The sequence below is a fragment of the Agrilus planipennis genome, unplaced genomic scaffold (genome assembly GCF_000699045.2).
Source record: "Agrilus planipennis isolate EAB-ADULT unplaced genomic scaffold, Apla_2.0 scaffold16, whole genome shotgun sequence".
NCBI lineage: Eukaryota > Metazoa > Arthropoda > Insecta > Coleoptera > Buprestidae > Agrilus > Agrilus planipennis.
Window position 1 is genome coordinate 743,282 of NW_020438946.1, and position 22,417 is coordinate 765,698.

The following is a 22,417-nucleotide window of genomic DNA, read 5'->3' on the forward strand; positions in this document are numbered from 1 at the left end:
CGATTGTAAGCAATACAGCATTAACTCTTATCCAATTAAGTACCTTAAATACGTTGTGCATTTAATATAGATTAATATGGCCCTTTACAGCATGTAATTTAAATTAAAATTTTCGAGGATATTACAGATTTAAAGTGCAGGGACATAGCGGTTGCGGCGGCACCGACCGAGAGGCCGGTTTGTATTGTCTAATGACACAAAAACTGTGAATGTTGTATATAAAAACATTCTGTAGTTTATTTAGTATGTTCAAGGGGTATCTTTTGAAGATTTCCCCTTCTCGATAATAATCAATAAAACTGTCGCATTCTTCTTTCAACTTACTAACTAGACTAGAGCGGCTACTGACAGAACACCTACTTTTACTCACGACAGACTATGTAGGGAACATCGTAAACATAGAAAAGAGATGCCAGGTAGGAATTGCAGCGGACACGTACAAAGAAAATGGAATAACGTTACACCAATTAATGTGTAACAGAAAGAGATGAAAACAAGCAGAATTTGAACATGTTGCTAGCATCGGACTTAAATGTTCAATAAGCTCAAGAATTTAGGAAAGCAAAGACGTTTGTTTAAGGATATAATTCTAGCCAGGCAGTTATAAAGCCGACCCTGATTTTTTGCGTACCTAGAGTACACCTCTTACTATTATTCGGTTATCTCTTTTCACTTTGTCTGTACGACTCATGAAGCATTTTCTAACTTAACAAGGACGTGTTCAAAACACAGCAAATGACTACAGTCTCATGTGGAAACAATAAAGAAGATACGTCCATTCTCACAGATAATTACCCTTTCTGGCTCCGATTTGTTGTAATGTTACTACAAGGAGAAGAAATGGAATTACTGATTTAAATTTACAATAGACTTACGATTAGCTACAGAAATAATACTTATTAGTTCTGAAAATTTACCTTTCATCAACACCACTGCTGTAGGTAGCAGCTTATGCTATCGTTGTTGTTCGCTGTTGTCTCTCGATTATTCCTTTCCATTTTGCACTTTGTATTGTTTCGTTTCAGGTACTAGCGGTTCGGGAAAAAGTCATGCTTCGATGTTGTTGTTACGACAACTTTTTGCGGTGGCGGGCGGAGGCCCTGAAACCGACGCCTTCAAGCATTTGGCGGCCGCTTTCACGGTCCTTAGGTCCTTGGGTTCAGCTAAGACTGCTACCAACTCCGAATCTAGCCGCATTGTAAGTTCACTCAATTTTGATAACGTATTTTTTAATATTTGCTGTTAAAATACCTTAATTCCTTTTCAATGTTCGGAGCCTGCAACTTTATTAAAACGAACTTTATTGTTAGTTAAACACTTTCCCAGATTTATCCGAACTTCTTGTAGCGGTCACGGTATATATCCGAATCCAGAGTTGCGTCTAGTGATGTCATTAGACGCAGCCCTGTGTTTGTGATTAATACAAATTTTAAAAACTAAAATTGCTAATAATATGAAATTTTAAGGGCATAGTGAAAATACTGAGTAGAGATTACACAAAATCGTATAAAAATCGAAAAACAAAAAAAATTTCGGAGCAAGCCCATTAAAACTATTGTTCATCTTAAACTTAAGCGACGTCCTTTGTATTATTTTCAGGGTCAGTTTATAGAAGTTCAAGTGACGGACGGAGCACTCTATCGTACAAAAATTCATTGTTATTTCCTCGACCAAACGCGTGTAATTCGACCATTACCTGGCGAAAAGAACTATCACATCTTCTATCAGATGTTGGCTGGCCTTTCTAAAGAAGAAAGGGCCAAACTCAACCTCGACGGGTATTCACCTTCAAATCTGGCCTATCTTCAGCATGGAGATACCAGGCAAGACATTGCTGAAGACGCATCCAGGTAACATAAACTCCCTTTGCACGAACAGTCTCTTCCTTACACCTGTAAGCAATCAGACGCACAGATTTTGAGATGACCCGAGGGTCAAGGAGATTTTTTTATTACTTTCAGATTCCAAGCGTGGAAGGCATGTCTTGGAGTACTAGGAATCCCTTTTCTGGACGTCGTAAGGGTTTTGGCTGCAGTTCTCATACTAGGAAACGTGCAGTTCATCGACGGGAAAGGTTTGGAAGTAGAAGTAAAGGGTGAGTCAGAACTAAACGCTGTGGCAGCTCTTCTAGGAGTATCTGGAGCAGCCCTCTTTCGGGGACTCACCACGAGAACTCACAACGCCCGCGGTCAACTTGTAAAATCAGTTTGTGACGCCAACATGTCGAACATGACGAGAGATTGCTTAGCAAAAGCTTTATACTGCCGTACTGTAGCCACAATCGTTAGAAGAGCTAACAGCCTGAAGAGATTGGGATCAACATTGGGAACACTGAGTTCCGATTCAAACGAATCCGTTCACAATCAAGCGGAAATCAATAGTCAGCACGCTTCCACGATCGGTGGTAGTAATAACGCCGGAAGTAAATCGATGGCAGCACTTAATAACGCCGTTCGCCATGCCACCGACGGTTTCATTGGAATTCTAGACATGTTTGGGTTCGAAGATCCAAAACCGAGCCAGTTGGAACATTTGTGTATCAATTTGTGTGCCGAAACGATGCAACATTTTTACAACACTCATATATTCAAGTCGAGCATCGAATCGTGTCGCGATGAAGGGATCAACTGCGAAGTAGAAGTGGATTACGTAGACAACGTCCCTTGTATCGATCTGATATCGTCCCTTCGAACGGGACTTCTCAGTATGTTGGACGTGGAATGTTCGATCCGTGGAACCGCCGAATCGTACGTGGCCAAGATGAAGGTTCAACACAAACACAATTCGAGACTGATCGATCCGAAACCTCTGGAAGCGAGACTGTTTGGTATCCAGCATTTCGCCGGGAGAGTGATCTACGACGCGACCGATTTTTTGGACACGAACAAGGACGTAGTGCCGGACGATCTAGTTGCGGTTTTCTATAAACACAGTTGCAATTTCGGTTTCGCGACTCACTTATTCGGCAGCGAACTGAAAGCGTTATACTCGTCGGAAAACGTCCCGAGGGGAATCAGTTTTCGCATATCTCCAACGTCGCACACAGATCTGCTCAATGGGGACGAACCAGTGTCGACGCTCACTCAAGACTTTCACACCAGACTGGATAACCTGTTGAGGACTTTGGTCCATGCGAGACCTCATTTCGTCCGATGTATCCGAAGCAATTCCATGGAAACTCCCAACAGATTCGATCGTGGCACCGTTATGCGTCAAATACGGTCGTTGCAAGTCTTGGAAACTGTTAATCTTATGGCAGGTGGATATCCCCACAGGATGAGGTTTAAAGCTTTCAGCACCCGCTATCGCTTACTCGCACCGTTTGCTCGTCTTCATCGAACCGAAGAAAAAGTTCTGGAGGATTGCAACCTTATCTTGCAGTACGTCATAGATCTTGTGACCCAGAAGCAAAGCACCATGATATCCACCAGTTGGGCAATAGGAAAGAGACACATTTTCTTGAGCGAAAGCATTCGACAACAGCTGGAGAAATTGAGAAACGAAAGTCGACATAAATCGGCTGTTATAATACAGGCAACGTGGAGGGGATACAGACTGCGATGCAAGTGGCCGAACTTAAAGCGGGAAAAAGAACTTCAGCTCAACAGTAATAACAAAAACACAAGTGGTAACAATAATACTAATAGTAATAATAATTTAGGAAAGCCTAATGTGAATCGCGGTGCCAATTCTGGAGCGATCCCTAGGCCCCGTCCTCAACCGATTGCTGGGACTCCACCGCCCGACCCTAACGAAAAATGCGATAACAAAATAATTCAGCAGACGTGTCATTTGTTCGGTTTGGATTTAGAGAGACCGCCACCGGTACCACCCAGCAGGTCTTACACCGTTGCCGGTAACACCAAACTCGGCTACCCTCAAACGAGGGTCATGAAGATGTCGTTTCCGGAAGACGGCAAGGGAGACGCGGTTCTGGTAAAAGGTGAAACCGTTGTGGTTGTCGGAGCGTCCCATAAACGCGGACATCTCGTCGTTGAACACAAACATTTAACGTTACACGTACCTTTTCAGTATTTGGAATTAAAACAAGGTGTAAACATCTAATAAGCCATTCCCGTCTGTCGATTTATTACCAACCCCCTCCTCAAACCCCGTAACTGTTGTAATGTTTCGTCATTTTGTACTAATAATATTTATCAACATGATTGTGTTCATTGTCAATATACGCTTTAAGTGATCAAATATATGTTGAATATTCGTTAAACAAAAAACAAAAAGAACAACAAGGAGTGGTCCCATTAAATGTGCATAAAATTGATCATTTTGTTTACAATTAAAATCTTTTTTTTTATTCGATTTCCTATTGATTTACACAATTTCAAAACACATGGTCGAAACAGACATTGAAATTACTAATGTTGTACTATCGTCATGAACAACAAATATATACATATATGTCTGGAAACACGTCTTCTAGTTACTTTTTCAGCTTTGAAAAATTAAAAACTATGTTTCAGGTAAGGCTAGGTTGGGGGGTGGATGGGTGGTGATGTTAAAAAATATGAACAAGGTTTAAACAACCCCCCTCCGCCCTCTATAACCATCTACATGAAATTTACGCAAGATAATAAAATTATCGACATAACGCAAATATATTATGTAAGACTAGGTTGAGGATGAAAGGGGAAGGGGAAAGGGGGGGGGGGTAAAAATGTGGACACTTTATAAACAACCCCTCCCTCTGCTTGACCGAATGTTACATGAAATATTTGCGGGATGACAACTTCGACATACCCCTTACCTCCCAACCTAATCTTTCGTTAAATATTTGCGAAATTTTGATGACACGTCATGGTAGTTTTTGATTATTCAAAATTGAAAAAAGATGTAGGTGAAGACATGCTTTCCTTACCCAACATATATGTATGTATAATCTTGATTACCATGGCAAATATGGTAGTACCCATAACATACTAAAATTTTAAGGAAACCGGAGAGTATCTCTACCATTATCAAACAGATTTCTAAATATTTTTTGTATTTGTACTTAGTTTTTGATCGCCTGCTAAATTTTCAGTTTCCGTTTCACTTTTTGTTTTTTTTTGTAAAAACCCGGTAGAGGTAATTTAGAATCTCATGGACCATAACCTCAATTACGCATTGACAAAACTCCACTCTTTGCATTGGGCGCCGAGATTTGGAGTTTATACCTAGAGCTTTGTCTCCAGTTGTATAAGGAGGCACAAAGTTAACGGTCGAGTAACAGGTAAATGGTATTATTATTGGGACAGATACCTTGAAAAGAAGCAGTCTTCCACTTCTGACTGACTAAATTTAAATATTGAAACACAACAAATTAAGGACTTAAATTATATGCTGGATAATATTTATGAAGAAAAATTTCGATCTTAGTAAGATTATCAAAAAAATCGGTAACAGTGGTACCCAATATTCCATTTAAATACCTTAAAAACAATAATAAAATACTATATTTCGCTAATTATTATATTATGTACCTAATCAACACATTTTGAAAAAAAATAGACAACATTGTTTGATCACTTTCATCAACGTCCTTTTTTTCTACTGTAGTAAACTGCCATGTCCTTATAGTTTTTAAGTTATTAGTTATTAGAAACCCTTGCCAATAAGAGATATTAAGACGTGTACAAATAAGCCTAAGAAAATTCGTTTATTTAAATATGGAATCTGATTAAACTTTTTTATATGAAATAATCATGCGTTTTTTATTTCATTTATTCCACATTATCCTTTTGTTTTCTCTAGATTTTTTATAAGACAGGTATACTTCTGAATGCAGACTAGGACACAGTTGGGCTGTACTGTTAGTATCGGTACCATCATCATGTTTGTATTTGTCGGTGGTGTTAGAAAAATCACCCCATTTAGATCTAAATATTTAAACGATCAATAATTAGTAAGAATTACGAGGGTGGATTGATAAGTTTCCGGCCTAACCAAGAGATGACGCCACTAGGCCTACCTTGAGGTGACATTCTATAGTACCATCCTTGGATAGCTTGTAGCTATAGTTTCAGCCNTTTGTATTTGTCGGTGGTGTTAGAAAAATCACCCCATTTAGATCTAAATATTTAAACGATCAATAATTAGTAAGAATTATCGCATTTTAGCGTCAAAGGTGTTGTCCCATATGAATAAAGTTCAGAAAAAAATCTGTAAGTCGTTAAAAAAATCATTTATTACTCAATTAATAAATTTACTGTAATTCCATTCTTATGGATCCAAAAAGAAAGATAGTCTAACTCTACAAACATAAAGTATAAAAACATCTACGTCGATGTTCGATAACTCAATTTTCTTTTTTTTTTTTATTACACTATTAAAGATTTGCAATGTGAAATCAATACTATTTGACCTCCCTATAACTTCAGGACGAAAGACTGGTTACTTTCGTATAAATTTAAAAAAAAAGTTTCAAAATGCTAGTTTTGACTGTACATCAAGTAATTTTCAAAATCAAAAGGCTTAGAAAAATCAATTCAAAACAACTTCATGCGTTACGTTTTAGCAACATCTACAAGGTGTAACAGAAATATGTATATTTAACAAAGCATTGTAAAACACGAAAATTAAGTAAGTTTGTTTGACCGAAAGGTCACTGTTTTCAAGAAAAACGTAGTTGAAAGTATAGGTAAAATTCAATTCCGGCCCTGGTAAATATAATATATATAATCGATAATAATCGGCAACGTTTACATTTTTTATCCATGTAGCTGCAAAGTTTTTATTGCAATACGCTATTCGGTAGACACCTATTTTGCCAATTCACGCACAGGACCGGCTTCGGATAGTAAATTATTACGATTTTCTCAAAAAAAAATTTTTTTTGCCCTTAACCACGCTTACCGTGTGCGGTTGTTTATTGCATCTAGTTTACACCCTTCAAAGCTCGGCACATATTTCTGTTGCACCCTGTATTCGTTTATTAATAGGTATATTACCTTACGTAGATGGTTTTTAGAGTGCTTGAAGATGAGTGTAAATCGTCTTGCTCGCTAGGTCTCTTTAAAGAAAAGAAAACTGCCATCTGAAAGATTTTTTTTAATTATTATCTTTGCGCGACTACATACATAATTAAATAGTGGTTAACAAGTTAACAAAAGTATGTCAAAATACAAGAAGTTAATGCAGTTCTCAAAGTATTACGGATTTACCTCGATAATTAAGCAGGATCCACTTAACGATATTTCTATCCAAAGTAATAATATTGCTTTCTTTTCTAATTCAGTTATGCACCCTTGATGGTTAATTGTGGATGAAGAAGGGTCGTAAGGATCACATCCCTCGTTTGAATATTTTGAACAACACGAAAAGGGGATAGAGAAAGCATCGTCGAAGGTATCTTGGAAGTAATCATTATCCCTAATAAGGATAAATTAGAGTTATGCAATTTTAGGGTTAACTACCTCGTAAATTACATTTTTAATAGGCAGTGGTGTAGCATGAATTTCTACCACCCAGAGCGAATGCTAAATTTGCCGCCCTTCTTATTTTCACAGTTCAGATATTTTATTTAAATTGATCAGAATTTCAGTAAAAAGGTGAACAAGTGCTTGAGGACCTTATTTACAAATATAGACTTATATAAATACAAACATACAGTGGGTGCCATTTGTATAATAAATGATTAAATCAAAAAGATACTTTAATTTTTTGTAGCGTTATGTCAATGTATTAGTTAATTAATTTTACCCACTACCGATAACCTCAAGCTAATAATGATATATTGTTGCTGATGTCACTGCCTTGTTGGGGATCGAACCCGAGTTTCTGGTTTTAAGCAGCAGTACTCTACCACTAAGTTACAAGGGGGTGACAATATAATATAATATAATGTATCAAAATATTGTGTGTTGGAAAGGTTGGAAATTAATAAGTATTGGAAAATGTAGGAAAATAGAGGGTGCTATGGAGCTCAATAGGGAAAAAGAATGAAAAGATAGTTAGGACACCTTGTAAAACATGAAGGGATAGTTATAGACGTATTAGAAGTAAAAACAGAAGTAAAAAATGGTAAAGAAAGCCATAATTAGTTTACTGTTTGATGTTCTAGTTTCAGGAAAATGCAAATATTGGAATATTAATGTGAAATTTCATTTCCAATTTTCCATTCACTAGAAACTACCTCAAGTTAAGGACGAAAGATTTGGCTCAGAATTTGAAGGAATTTAGACTTGATGTCCAACCAGTTTTCGCACTGACGATGCCAATTTAGTAATGATAATGATTTTTAAAGATTCGATTGAAACAGTATCATGTTACGAATGTCTCTTTTCTAATTTTATACAATAATCGTAGATACACGTTAAACAGATCTCAAATTGATTTACTAATTTAAATTACACATTATCATTGATGCTATAAAATTCTGCCCACCGAAAATAATTCATTTCATAACTTTCCTAGATTTAAAAGATTATATAAATACGTAATTAACAATCTTCAAGTGAATTAAAAATAAATTTACCGATTTGGATACCAGTCTCTACTTGATGTTGCTCCGCAACATTGTAGAGCAAACTGAACGTTATCGACCAACACTTTGGAGAATAATTTCTCATGATAACTTTTCATCAACTTAACGAAATCGTTTCCTATGTTGCTTCTGTGTTTCAAAATTAAAACAACCATTATAATCGCAACTAAAGTGGCAGACAAATGTAATGTTCCACAAACAATCATTGCAAGACGTTGAAAACAAAACGTATAACCATAGATCTTGCTCATATTAGGAGAGCTTAAAAGAAAAAAGAAATACTAAAAATGTGGATACTTATAACAATACCTAGAAATCTACTAGTTTTGCTTCATTTTTATGGATTACTCAGTTTTTAGTTTCAATGTAGGTAGATACATATTTAATTTTAAGGTAATAAATGTATTATTATGGTAAGACTCACAAGTGCGAAGTTTTCATACGTATTGATGTTGGGAAGGTGATGAATCCTGCTATTAAACCTACTCCTGTAGAATAGTGGCATCCAACAAGGGTAATAACATCTGAGAGGATAACGGACAAAAAGAAGGTAAACAGAAGCTGGCACATACTGACTAGAGACAAACACGTTACAAACACTCCTAGCCATTGTACGTTTGCAATTAGCATTAATATGTAAATATAGCATAACCAAATAAAAAGTAAATTATATGACGGACGTCAACATTTCAATCGAAATGTCACTACGAACAGTCTATGTAGTTAGTTGAAAACACAATGTCAAAAAAGCTTTCTCGTTATCTTCATTTTATTCATTTATTGAGAAATTGGTGGAAAATACAAGAAAATATTGTTTACCACACCTTCTTAGAAGGGTTCGAGGTAGATAAAGGTTTTGATAGGTAGGTTCGAGGACACTTTTCTTGGAAATCTGACAATATTCAGTCGCACGAATGGCTAGATGTTTATGAATATACCTTCTTTTCAACGAAATAAAAAAAAAGTACAGAAACAAATTGGTAAAAGTTTTCGCGGCCAGTAGGTAAATTGTTGCTGCCCCGATTCGGGTCTGAAGACTGTCGTCAGTTGGATTTGCATTCTAACGTTTCGCTAGTATGAGTGGATGTCCGCATCCAGGATCGGAGATGGAAAGATCTCTGAAGAAGATCGCCACTCGTGCTAGCGAAACGTTAGGATGTAACTCCAACCGACGAAAGCCTTTAGACCCGAAGCAAAACAGCATCAGTTAACGTAAAAAGAAGCTTTTGGGTGTTTCATTCCCACCAGTCAGTAATGCTAGTGGGCGGGCAGTCCCTCCAAACTACGCCGGAAGGTAGGGCGGAAGACCCTCTTCAACCTCCTTTCAGGAATCGTGGGAATGGGTGGGTGATGATTAGGGTGAGAGACCGAGCGGCATGGCCTAGAAGTTTAGACCATTGCTTAGCATTCGGGAGGACGCCGGTTCGATTCCGGATCCGTCTGCCTTTGTCCAAGTTTTTCTGTGGTTTCCTTGAATCACTTAGGCAAATTTTGGGGCAGTAATATTCCACAGATAATCTTTCATTCTCTTCTGCCTTCATTTCGTCCGTCTCAACTTTCTCACTTGAACCACCACCCACCCATTCCCACGATTCATGAAAGCAGGCTGAAGAGGGCCTTCCGCCCTACCTTCAGGCGTAGTCCGGAGGGACTGTCCGGCCACCAGCAATATTGGCTGGTGGGAATGAAACAACTAAAAGTTTTTTTTTTCGGGTGAGAAAGATGGGACGGACGAAATGAAGACAGAAGAGAATGAAAGATTATCTGTGGAATATTACTGCTCCAGCATTTGCCTATGTCATCCAAGGAAACCACGGAAAAACCTGGACCGAGACAGGCGGGTCCTGAATCGAATTGGCGTCCTCCCGAATACTAAGCAATGGTCTAAATCTCCAGATCATGTCGCTCGGTTAATGTACGGAAAGTACGATATTTATACCCTATTTAAAAAACGAAAGCGCAACTTTTACTACCGGGTAGGAAGTGGCATTCACTTCTTGTTAGAGAAGGATTTTACAATCTTCTTCATAGTTTCCACCCTCCGCTTCAACTCGGGTGCATTGTATAATCGATTTATTACCATGAGGATTATTTTGTGCTTTCTCGTCCTTGAAATCAGAAAAAAACGTACATTTGGGTCAGGATCAGGATAGGTAAAACGTTCATCCAGGATATCAATCTACACCCAACAGGGAATACCGTACATTCCTCCCTTGGTGCATGACATACTATACTTATGTGCTATTGGTGGTATCAAAAATTATCAATCGCATCAAAAATTGTCAAAAATCCTAAAACTACAACGATTTTATTGTATAGGTACCTACGCAATGTTTGATTAATCCTGTAACACATATCCTTTACTTTTAATAGGTACTTGTCAAATGCCTATTAATGTGGTCAATATATCTAAATGGCATGACATAATCTATAATCTTTCTAATACATAAGTTTAGATTAATCGCCAAATTGTCATTTTCTGATTTTCTATTAGTTTATTAGTTAGTTGTGAGGAGCAGCATCGATCGGGCTGATTTTTGATTAGGAAGAGTCATTATTTGAGAAGAATTGAATCTGCCATACGCCAATTTCCTCTAACATCCTTAATTAGCCGCAAATAGCAGCACCTGCTGGATTGCCTCTTAATTGTATGGAGGAGGAGTCTTTATTCGATATAAAGTTTAAACCACTACTTAGGAAATTAGAAAATGGCGAATTCATGACTGATTTGAATTTATATTAGACAAAGGCGTATTCAGTAGTGTGGCAAATTCTCATTGTTGTACAATTTGTACAGTTGCTATTTAAAAATTTAGAAAAAAGTACCTACAGAATGTGAAGTATTATATATAATCAATATTCGGTTATGAAGTTATTTTTAGTAAAATTTGCATTTGATACTGTTAACTTTTCCACATTTTTTTTTTATTTTATGAGTATGCATACCTTTTTGTAACATTATACAAGTCAAGGAAAAATGGTAGGAGGGGGGCTTTTCTTTATGAATTAATCATCGGGCTAATTGAAAAAATCAGACAATCACAAAACTCTAGTCCTCACAAGTAAAAGACAAGCCGAGAATTGCTACCCCTTGCTAGTAATTGAGAAACTGAAAGGAAATTGGCATATGACTAAACTCGGTTTTTATCCTCCAAACATAAAACATCCCGATAGATGCTGCTCCTTACGGATAATTGCGAAACTAACAGACAACGGGGAAAACTGCGACTTGATGACTCATCTAAACTTATATGGAATAAAAGCTCTTTACAACCAAAGCACAATCCGGTAGATGCTGCTCCCAGCGACTAATTGAGAAACTTTGAAGATATGGGCGTATCAATCTACTCAATTTTAATCAAATCATTAGTCCTTACAATCAAAAGACAACCCCATGGATGCTGCTTTTTGCGACTCATAGACAAACTAATAGAAAATCAGAAAATGACTGACTTGACGATTTATATGAACTAACACTTATGATGTAAGGATTGCGATTGCGATATTTTGTATACGAATATATCAGGTAGAGTGGTCGTTTTTAAGAAACTCGACTTAGGGAACACCCAACAGTCATAAAAAATAAAACACATGTTATTCAAGTTAACAGAACGTTGCGAATACAAAGGCCGTAGGTATTTGTAGGTAATATAATCGAATATGAATTTAAGTTTCACCAAATTAGCCAAAAAATAAGAAACTAATTCGAATTTTTGGAAATTAAGAAAGCTTTGCACTAAAACAAAAATATTGTTAACAATTAAAATGTATTCTCGTTAACCTACTCTTTTCTCTTTTAAACTATAAACTTTAGGGTCTAGGAGATCTCAATTAAAGTCGTAATAACCACATTATACTTTAGTATTGTTTTTCTCTTGATGACGACTTCTTAACTGCAACAATTAATCAAATTTTGTTGAATACATTTGTTGAAGTCCCTTTTTGTGCTTTTCTACTATTGCGTATTTTACACGGTAAGTATTTACACCCATTACCATCTTCGAAAGAGAATATTAGATAATCGCAATAATCAAGTGGATTTAGACGAATTTTGTTAGGTATATCTTCAATCTTTCAATAGCAAATGTGCTCTAAAAACTTTTAAAGGTAAAAGCTTACAAAAGATTGTGTATTTTCTATGTCCGATTAATATGTTGCCCTACCTGTGTATAAAGTTAAAGGTCTCAGCTCTCAAAATTCATCCTCATACTGTCGATATGAATAAAGGTGAGTAAAAGTTATTGTTTTTATTTTATTTGTTACCCTCAGCACACGAACTCGGAAAAGTAAAAACAGTATTTTCAGTTAAACGTTTTAATATTACCTACCTACATGTCCAATATTTTTGATATGAAATAAATACATAAAAAGTAAACAAGATTTAGGATGAAACTAAGGAATTATTAAAATTTCTAATATTAAAACTATCTTCAAAGGGTCCAAATTCTAACATAATCGATTTGCAATGCGGACCCGTCTTCCGTCCAGGTTTTCAGCCATTCGTTTCTTTTATTGAAAAAATGCACCAACATGTTCCTTTCGGGGTTGTTCCACGGCTTGTCGACTTCTCCCGATTTGAAACCGTCCGGGAAATTCGTTATCCCGCCAACTCCCACGCCTATACTCAACCGGAACTGCAACTAAAACCGGAACCTTATTATCTCCTCTTCGTTTCGAAAGGAAGCAGGAAATGCTATAGATAAATTTTAAAACATTCTGCGTATCTATCAGATTAGAAACGACACTGAAAATTGCTCAATCGGCAGGTATCTACTAATAAAGAAAAACTTACGTTATTGTTTTCCGAACTCATATCGGAAAATGCCGAAAACTCGTTTGACTGTACAGTTCCATATGTATAGTTATCAACACCAAAAGTAATTCTATCTAAAAAGAAACCAGTGAAATGTAAAACAGACTCGAACGACATGATGTAATATGTATTTATAAAAGTTTCGGAAACATATATGTAGATGAGGAAGAAACACTTCTTTATGTGGTCAAAGGATTGTCAAGTTTCATTTTTTTATTTTATTTGTGTTAAAATCTAGTAAGGTATATTTAAAATTTCAAATAGTAAAAATTTTTATTTTGTTCAACGAAAAGAATATATTAAAATTGCTTCAAATAGTTTAACTCACAAATAAACCGAAAGTAATAATTTTCCGTTTAGTTTTTCGTTTTTGGTTTTGATTTTTCTTAGGTACTCGGTCTTCGTTTTAGACTTTGTTTATTCGATCTTGCTTTTAGTCTTGTTCGTTCGGTCTTGGTTTTGGCCTTACTAGTATAAACACAGTCTTAGTCTTGGTCTTGAGTATTTTAATCATCATTTTCCACTTTAGAAAATGTGTATTATATTGCTTAAGGTGAGTGGAAAATTGAGCGGTTCTATATCTCTGAGAAAATAAACGTTGTTTGTTATACTTTATCATCATCATAAGGTTGTCAGCCCTTAGACTGGTTAGACACCCACCTCCACTTTTTCCTATCCTGAGCTAAATCTAGAACAACCCACATCCTTAACTATTTACAAACAGTAATCTAATCTAGGTCTACCTCTACCCCTCCTAACTCCCGTTTCTGCCTCTAATATGTCTCTGGCTAGACCTTCATGCCTGAGAAGGTGTCCTACCAACCTATCNGTTCAAGATGTACTACTGCAAAAAATATTTAAAATTTTGAAAACTTAAATGAATATTAGGTAATAATTGGTAAAAATATGACAGATTTGTTTACAGTCGTACCATTTAAAATTACATTAAGATTTCGACATCGAACAATAAGCGTAACAAAGTTTACTATAAGAAAAAAAAAACGAACCTAAAATTATGATAGAAGCTTTGTACTTACTGGGGTAAATCCAATCTCCAGCAGGTAACTTGCATCTGATATAAACGGTTCCAAATTTAAACGATTTCTTTGAATAAATTCTAGCAGACTTAACAAGCGGTAGCAAAAATGCAGACTTCTGCTGGTAGAAACATTCAAGAGGAGACTTATCTCCGGCTGTACATCTAACAGTAAGCAAAACATCGATCATATTTACTTCATCTCTTATTAAGGTATTTTAGGGCAAATTATGTTTAAGTCGAAAAGGGAATGATTTGTTAATGAACATAAAAAGTAGACTGTAATCAAAAACAAAAAACAATTGCATTACCCATTTCGTAGATCCAAATCACCTCGTACATCTGCTTCGTCTCTATGAGGAACGGGTCGAAGAAATAGCGTTGAATTTTTTATGAAAATCGTTTCTTCACTATTTAGATAAGAATTGAATTCGTAATCCTTAAAACAAAACAACAATAAATAGAAAAGAGAAATATAAATACTCATTGCACTAAGAGTATTTCATCAGGTGGAATCAAGGAAACGTCAAGGTTTATCCGGAATGTTTTCAAATACGCTAAGCAATATTTGATATATAGTTTCAAATTGTGATTTTTTAACAATAACTGTAATAAAGCTTCTAGTTTTTTTATCGCATTATCTAGCAATTTACTGGCTATCATCAGATAGCTCTATCGAAAAAAAAATCAATTGGAAAATCCTCAAAATCGCTTAAAATACATGGACGCGTTACCGATATCCCTTGAGGGTTTCCACTTTCATGCTTCCGTTTGTCACAATTTCTTGGAAGACACTGTATTGCTTACTTACGGGTCCAGTATACGTTGGTATTCTATGTTCTATCTGCCAAACACTTTGATTTAGTGATTTTGTTTTGAACGTGTCTTCAAATATAACAGTTCCTTCACATAATAAATCTGAATTGGGGAAACCTGTTATTTCCTCATACGGTTTAAGCACTACAAAGATGAAAATAGTCGAAAATAATTTTAATTAAAATAGAAGCTTTATTAGAAGGAAGTGCAACGAAAATTATTTATTAGATCTTATAGAACAGTTTAAATTATTTGTATTTTATTTCACGTCTTCCTTTAGGCGAAATTTCGTTATAATAAATATAATAAACATTATATAAAATGCCTTTCAGTTGACAAGAATTTCTTTATTAAAGATTAATCAAATCTAACATACGAGGGTGGATTGATAAGTTTCCAGCCTAACCAAGAGATGACGCCACTAGGCCTACCTTGAGGTGACATTCTATAGTACCATCCTTGGATAGCTTGTAGCTATAGTTTCAGCCCGATCTCCTTGCTAGTGTAGGTTTGACAGCACGCTGAACAAGACGCCTCTGTGGTTTTCGTAAAAATGGAAAAGCAGGAAAATCGTGCTNCTTCTGCCTTCATTTCGTCCGTCTCAACTTTCTCACTTGAACCACCACCCACCCATTCCCACGATTCATGAAAGCAGGCTGAAGAGGGCCTTCCGCCCTACCTTCAGGCGTAGTCCGGAGGGACTGTCCGGCCACCAGCAATATTGGCTGGTGGGAATGAAACAACTAAAAGTTTTTTTTTTCGGGTGAGAAAGATGGGACGGACGAAATGAAGACAGAAGAGAATGAAAGATTATCTGTGGAATATTACTGCTCCAGCATTTGCCTATGTCATCCAAGGAAACCACGGAAAAACCTGGACCGAGACAGGCGGGTCCTGAATCGAATTGGCGTCCTCCCGAATACTAAGCAATGGTCTAAATCTCCAGATCATGTCGCTCGGTTAATGTACGGAAAGTACGATATTTATACCCTATTTAAAAAACGAAAGCGCAACTTTTACTACCGGGTAGGAAGTGGCATTCACTTCTTGTTAGAGAAGGATTTTACAATCTTCTTCATAGTTTCCACCCTCCGCTTCAACTCGGGTGCATTGTATAATCGATTTATTACCATGAGGATTATTTTGTGCTTTCTCGTCCTTGAAATCAGAAAAAAACGTACATTTGGGTCAGGATCAGGATAGGTAAAACGTTCATCCAGGATATCAATCTACACCCAACAGGGAATACCGTACATTCCTCCCTTGGTGCATGACATACTATACTTATGTGCTATTGGTGGTATCAAAAATTATCAATCGCATCAAAAATTGTCAAAAATCCTAAAACTACAACGATTTTATTGTATAGGTACCTACGCAATGTTTGATTAATCCTGTAACACATATCCTTTACTTTTAATAGGTACTTGTCAAATGCCTATTAATGTGGTCAATATATCTAAATGGCATGACATAATCTATAATCTTTCTAATACATAAGTTTAGATTAATCGCCAAATTGTCATTTTCTGATTTTCTATTAGTTTATTAGTTAGTTGTGAGGAGCAGCATCGATCGGGCTGATTTTTGATTAGGAAGAGTCATTATTTGAGAAGAATTGAATCTGCCATACGCCAATTTCCTCTAACATCCTTAATTAGCCGCAAATAGCAGCACCTGCTGGATTGCCTCTTAATTGTATGGAGGAGGAGTCTTTATTCGATATAAAGTTTAAACCACTACTTAGGAAATTAGAAAATGGCGAATTCATGACTGATTTGAATTTATATTAGACAAAGGCGTATTCAGTAGTGTGGCAAATTCTCATTGTTGTACAATTTGTACAGTTGCTATTTAAAAATTTAGAAAAAAGTACCTACAGAATGTGAAGTATTATATATAATCAATATTCGGTTATGAAGTTATTTTTAGTAAAATTTGCATTTGATACTGTTAACTTTTCCACATTTTTTTTTTATTTTATGAGTATGCATACCTTTTTGTAACATTATACAAGTCAAGGAAAAATGGTAGGAGGGGGGCTTTTCTTTATGAATTAATCATCGGGCTAATTGAAAAAATCAGACAATCACAAAACTCTAGTCCTCACAAGTAAAAGACAAGCCGAGAATTGCTACCCCTTGCTAGTAATTGAGAAACTGAAAGGAAATTGGCATATGACTAAACTCGGTTTTTATCCTCCAAACATAAAACATCCCGATAGATGCTGCTCCTTACGGATAATTGCGAAACTAACAGACAACGGGGAAAACTGCGACTTGATGACTCATCTAAACTTATATGGAATAAAAGCTCTTTACAACCAAAGCACAATCCGGTAGATGCTGCTCCCAGCGACTAATTGAGAAACTTTGAAGATATGGGCGTATCAATCTACTCAATTTTAATCAAATCATTAGTCCTTACAATCAAAAGACAACCCCATGGATGCTGCTTTTTGCGACTCATAGACAAACTAATAGAAAATCAGAAAATGACTGACTTGACGATTTATATGAACTAACACTTATGATGTAAGGATTGCGATTGCGATATTTTGTATACGAATATATCAGGTAGAGTGGTCGTTTTTAAGAAACTCGACTTAGGGAACACCCAACAGTCATAAAAAATAAAACACATGTTATTCAAGTTAACAGAACGTTGCGAATACAAAGGCCGTAGGTATTTGTAGGTAATATAATCGAATATGAATTTAAGTTTCACCAAATTAGCCAAAAAATAAGAAACTAATTCGAATTTTTGGAAATTAAGAAAGCTTTGCACTAAAACAAAAATATTGTTAACAATTAAAATGTATTCTCGTTAACCTACTCTTTTCTCTTTTAAACTATAAACTTTAGGGTCTAGGAGATCTCAATTAAAGTCGTAATAACCACATTATACTTTAGTATTGTTTTTCTCTTGATGACGACTTCTTAACTGCAACAATTAATCAAATTTTGTTGAATACATTTGTTGAAGTCCCTTTTTGTGCTTTTCTACTATTGCGTATTTTACACGGTAAGTATTTACACCCATTACCATCTTCGAAAGAGAATATTAGATAATCGCAATAATCAAGTGGATTTAGACGAATTTTGTTAGGTATATCTTCAATCTTTCAATAGCAAATGTGCTCTAAAAACTTTTAAAGGTAAAAGCTTACAAAAGATTGTGTATTTTCTATGTCCGATTAATATGTTGCCCTACCTGTGTATAAAGTTAAAGGTCTCAGCTCTCAAAATTCATCCTCATACTGTCGATATGAATAAAGGTGAGTAAAAGTTATTGTTTTTATTTTATTTGTTACCCTCAGCACACGAACTCGGAAAAGTAAAAACAGTATTTTCAGTTAAACGTTTTAATATTACCTACCTACATGTCCAATATTTTTGATATGAAATAAATACATAAAAAGTAAACAAGATTTAGGATGAAACTAAGGAATTATTAAAATTTCTAATATTAAAACTATCTTCAAAGGGTCCAAATTCTAACATAATCGATTTGCAATGCGGACCCGTCTTCCGTCCAGGTTTTCAGCCATTCGTTTCTTTTATTGAAAAAATGCACCAACATGTTCCTTTCGGGGTTGTTCCACGGCTTGTCGACTTCTCCCGATTTGAAACCGTCCGGGAAATTCGTTATCCCGCCAACTCCCACGCCTATACTCAACCGGAACTGCAACTAAAACCGGAACCTTATTATCTCCTCTTCGTTTCGAAAGGAAGCAGGAAATGCTATAGATAAATTTTAAAACATTCTGCGTATCTATCAGATTAGAAACGACACTGAAAATTGCTCAATCGGCAGGTATCTACTAATAAAGAAAAACTTACGTTATTGTTTTCCGAACTCATATCGGAAAATGCCGAAAACTCGTTTGACTGTACAGTTCCATATGTATAGTTATCAACACCAAAAGTAATTCTATCTAAAAAGAAACCAGTGAAATGTAAAACAGACTCGAACGACATGATGTAATATGTATTTATAAAAGTTTCGGAAACATATATGTAGATGAGGAAGAAACACTTCTTTATGTGGTCAAAGGATTGTCAAGTTTCATTTTTTTATTTTATTTGTGTTAAAATCTAGTAAGGTATATTTAAAATTTCAAATAGTAAAAATTTTTATTTTGTTCAACGAAAAGAATATATTAAAATTGCTTCAAATAGTTTAACTCACAAATAAACCGAAAGTAATAATTTTCCGTTTAGTTTTTCGTTTTTGGTTTTGATTTTTCTTAGGTACTCGGTCTTCGTTTTAGACTTTGTTTATTCGATCTTGCTTTTAGTCTTGTTCGTTCGGTCTTGGTTTTGGCCTTACTAGTATAAACACAGTCTTAGTCTTGGTCTTGAGTATTTTAATCATCATTTTCCACTTTAGAAAATGTGTATTATATTGCTTAAGGTGAGTGGAAAATTGAGCGGTTCTATATCTCTGAGAAAATAAACGTTGTTTGTTATACTTTATCATCATCATAAGGTTGTCAGCCCTTAGACTGGTTAGACACCCACCTCCACTTTTTCCTATCCTGAGCTAAATCTAGAACAACCCACATCCTTAACTATTTACAAACAGTAATCTAATCTAGGTCTACCTCTACCCCTCCTAACTCCCGTTTCTGCCTCTAATATGTCTCTGGCTAGACCTTCATGCCTGAGAAGGTGTCCTACCGACCTATCTCGCCTATTTTTTTATTGACTTCCATAGAGTCCTCTGTTCTCTTATTCTTTCTAATACCTCTTCATTTCTAATCTTCTCCATCCACGGTATCCTCATCATTCGCCTGTTTTAACACCACATTTCGAACGCTTCTAACCTTTTCTTTTCCGCCGCGCCCACCGTGCATGTTTCGCACCCGTACAGCGCCGGATTCCAAACATATACCTTTAACAATCTTTTTCGAATTTCTAAAATAACTGTTCGCAAGCATAGAAGTGACTTTTTATTAAAGGCGACTCGACCGTGCGCTATCCTCTGCTTTATATCCCTACTATTCCTTCCGTCCTGACTTATCTGATTTCCTAGATACCTAAAATCAGCCACTTCTTCTAATTTTTCGTCTCCTATCTTTATATTTGCTCATTCCCTATTTTTTCTTCCCTCGCATACCAGTAGTTTTGTTTTACTTTTATTTATTTTCATACAGTACTGTTTTGTATTGACAAAAACCATTTCTAACTCCTCCTTGCTAGATGCTAATACTGCTATATCATCTACTTTGGAATTAAAATTTATGGTAAAAATCAATAAAGCTCTACACGCTGCCAAATAACGCATTCCTCTTAGTAATCCCTATCAAATGATACCCGACATGATACATAAAATTAAAAAACAAATTCTAAGCATGCACTTAAGCACTCGCTTTGCCCATTTCTATCTTTAGTTTTCTGGTGTGACACATTAATCAATAAAACAAACAAATTACAAAAATTGTCAAACCTGGTTTCCACACCAACTTGTAAGTATGAAACTCCTTGAAGAATGGTGTATCAGACCTAACCGTTCGCAAAAATCTACTTCGTCCAGGCTCACTATGATCAAAAATTGGCCCTCCGAACAAAAGCCTCGAGCCCAAATCATTACCACCTGCACCATAAAGTCGATCGTTTCCTCTGGAGAATGCTATCCATATCATTGGAAGATTATTGTTTGAATTAACTGGTTCAAGATGTACTACTGCAAAAAATATTTAAAATTTTGAAAACTTAAATGAATATTAGGTAATAATTGGTAAAAATATGACAGATTTGTTTACAGTCGTACCATTTAAAATTACATTAAGATTTCGACATCGAACAATAAGCGTAACAAAGTTTACTATAAGAAAAAAAAAACGAACCTAAAATTATGATAGAAGCTTTGTACTTACTGGGGTAAATCCAATCTCCAGCAGGTAACTTGCATCTGATATAAACGGTTCCAAATTTAAACGATTTCTTTGAATAAATTCTAGCAGACTTAACAAGCGGTAGCAAAAATGCAGACTTCTGCTGGTAGAAACATTCAAGAGGAGACTTATCTCCGGCTGTACATCTAACAGTAAGCAAAACATCGATCATATTTACTTCATCTCTTATTAAGGTATTTTAGGGCAAATTATGTTTAAGTCGAAAAGGGAATGATTTGTTAATGAACATAAAAAGTAGACTGTAATCAAAAACAAAAAACAATTGCATTACCCATTTCGTAGATCCAAATCACCTCGTACATCTGCTTCGTCTCTATGAGGAACGGGTCGAAGAAATAGCGTTGAATTTTTTATGAAAATCGTTTCTTCACTATTTAGATAAGAATTGAATTCGTAATCCTTAAAACAAAACAACAATAAATAGAAAAGAGAAATATAAATACTCATTGCACTAAGAGTATTTCATCAGGTGGAATCAAGGAAACGTCAAGGTTTATCCGGAATGTTTTCAAATACGCTAAGCAATATTTGATATATAGTTTCAAATTGTGATTTTTTAACAATAACTGTAATAAAGCTTCTAGTTTTTTTATCGCATTATCTAGCAATTTACTGGCTATCATCAGATAGCTCTATCGAAAAAAAAATCAATTGGAAAATCCTCAAAATCGCTTAAAATACATGGACGCGTTACCGATATCCCTTGAGGGTTTCCACTTTCATGCTTCCGTTTGTCACAATTTCTTGGAAGACACTGTATTGCTTACTTACGGGTCCAGTATACGTTGGTATTCTATGTTCTATCTGCCAAACACTTTGATTTAGTGATTTTGTTTTGAACGTGTCTTCAAATATAACAGTTCCTTCACATAATAAATCTGAATTGGGGAAACCTGTTATTTCCTCATACGGTTTAAGCACTACAAAGATGAAAATAGTCGAAAATAATTTTAATTAAAATAGAAGCTTTATTAGAAGGAAGTGCAACGAAAATTATTTATTAGATCTTATAGAACAGTTTAAATTATTTGTATTTTATTTCACGTCTTCCTTTAGGCGAAATTTCGTTATAATAAATATAATAAACATTATATAAAATGCCTTTCAGTTGACAAGAATTTCTTTATTAAAGATTAATCAAATCTAACATACGAGGGTGGATTGATAAGTTTCCAGCCTAACCAAGAGATGACGCCACTAGGCCTACCTTGAGGTGACATTCTATAGTACCATCCTTGGATAGCTTGTAGCTATAGTTTCAGCCCGATCTCCTTGCTAGTGTAGGTTTGACAGCACGCTGAACAAGACGCCTCTGTGGTTTTCGTAAAAATGGAAAAGCAGGAAAATCGTGCT

At 35.6% G+C, this 22,417-nt stretch overlaps 4 protein-coding genes across 9 annotated transcripts in view; 1 reads left to right on the top strand and 3 right to left on the bottom strand.

The window, feature by feature from the left end:
- Positions 1-4,665, top strand: part of LOC108744695 (unconventional myosin-IXb) — a 139,661-nt gene extending 134,996 nt beyond the window's left edge. For 4 of the 5 annotated variants that reach the window (XM_018480586.2, XM_018480585.2, XM_018480587.2 and 1 more), the window contains 2 exons: positions 1,600-1,850; positions 1,962-4,665. In XM_018480586.2, the coding sequence (XP_018336088.1) occupies positions 1,600-1,850; positions 1,962-4,065 (2,355 nt within the window). In that variant the 3' untranslated portion in view covers positions 4,066-4,665. The remainder of the gene's footprint in view (positions 1-1,599; positions 1,851-1,961) is intronic. The other variant, XM_018480588.2, reaches the window with a different exon arrangement.
- A 97-nt stretch (positions 4,666-4,762) lies between these two features.
- LOC108744696 (CD151 antigen-like) lies at positions 4,763-9,172 on the bottom strand. The gene is made up of 5 exons (XM_018480591.2): positions 8,904-9,172; positions 8,471-8,740; positions 7,158-7,365; positions 6,945-7,030; positions 4,763-5,873 (listed from the first exon to the last, which is right to left on the bottom strand). Exons 1-5 carry the CDS (start codon positions 9,107-9,109, stop codon positions 5,714-5,716), a joined length of 930 nt encoding a protein of 309 aa, XP_018336093.1. The 5' UTR covers positions 9,110-9,172; the 3' UTR covers positions 4,763-5,713.
- Positions 9,173-12,821: 3,649 nt separating this feature from the next.
- Positions 12,822-15,313, bottom strand: LOC112904532 (beta-1,3-glucan-binding protein 1-like; the record flags this gene model as incomplete). The annotated part of the gene is made up of 6 exons (XM_025974732.1): positions 12,822-13,119; positions 13,272-13,492; positions 14,116-14,136; positions 14,330-14,493; positions 14,640-14,767; positions 15,140-15,313. Coding segments are annotated over 6 exons (918 nt in total), but the record flags the coding sequence as incomplete, so codon positions are not given.
- Positions 15,314-18,536: 3,223 nt separating this feature from the next.
- The window catches only part of LOC108744619 (beta-1,3-glucan-binding protein 1-like), a 7,364-nt gene continuing 3,483 nt past the window's right edge, over positions 18,537-22,417 (bottom strand). For both annotated transcript variants that reach the window (XM_025974718.1, XM_025974717.1), the window contains 6 exons: positions 21,836-21,984; positions 21,336-21,463; positions 21,026-21,189; positions 20,596-20,832; positions 18,987-19,081; positions 18,537-18,834 (listed from right to left, as the gene is read on the bottom strand). In XM_025974718.1, coding sequence (XP_025830503.1) covers positions 18,625-18,834; positions 18,987-19,081; positions 20,596-20,832; positions 21,026-21,189; positions 21,336-21,463; positions 21,836-21,984 — 983 coding nt within the window. In that variant the 3' untranslated portion in view covers positions 18,537-18,624. The remainder of the gene's footprint in view (positions 18,835-18,986; positions 19,082-20,595; positions 20,833-21,025; positions 21,190-21,335; positions 21,464-21,835; positions 21,985-22,417) is intronic.

Coding starts and splice junctions, on each gene's coding strand:
- LOC108744696 (XM_018480591.2), bottom strand. CDS start 9,109: ATGCTAATTGCAAACGTACAATGGCTAGGAGTGTTTGTAACGTGTTTG. Junction 8,741..8,903: donor CGTATGAAAACTTCGCACTT/GTGAGTCTTACC, acceptor TTTTCTTTTAAG/CTCTCCTAATATGAGCAAGA. Junction 7,366..8,470: donor AGAGACTGGTATCCAAATCG/GTAAATTTATTT, acceptor TATCCTTATTAG/GGATAATGATTACTTCCAAG.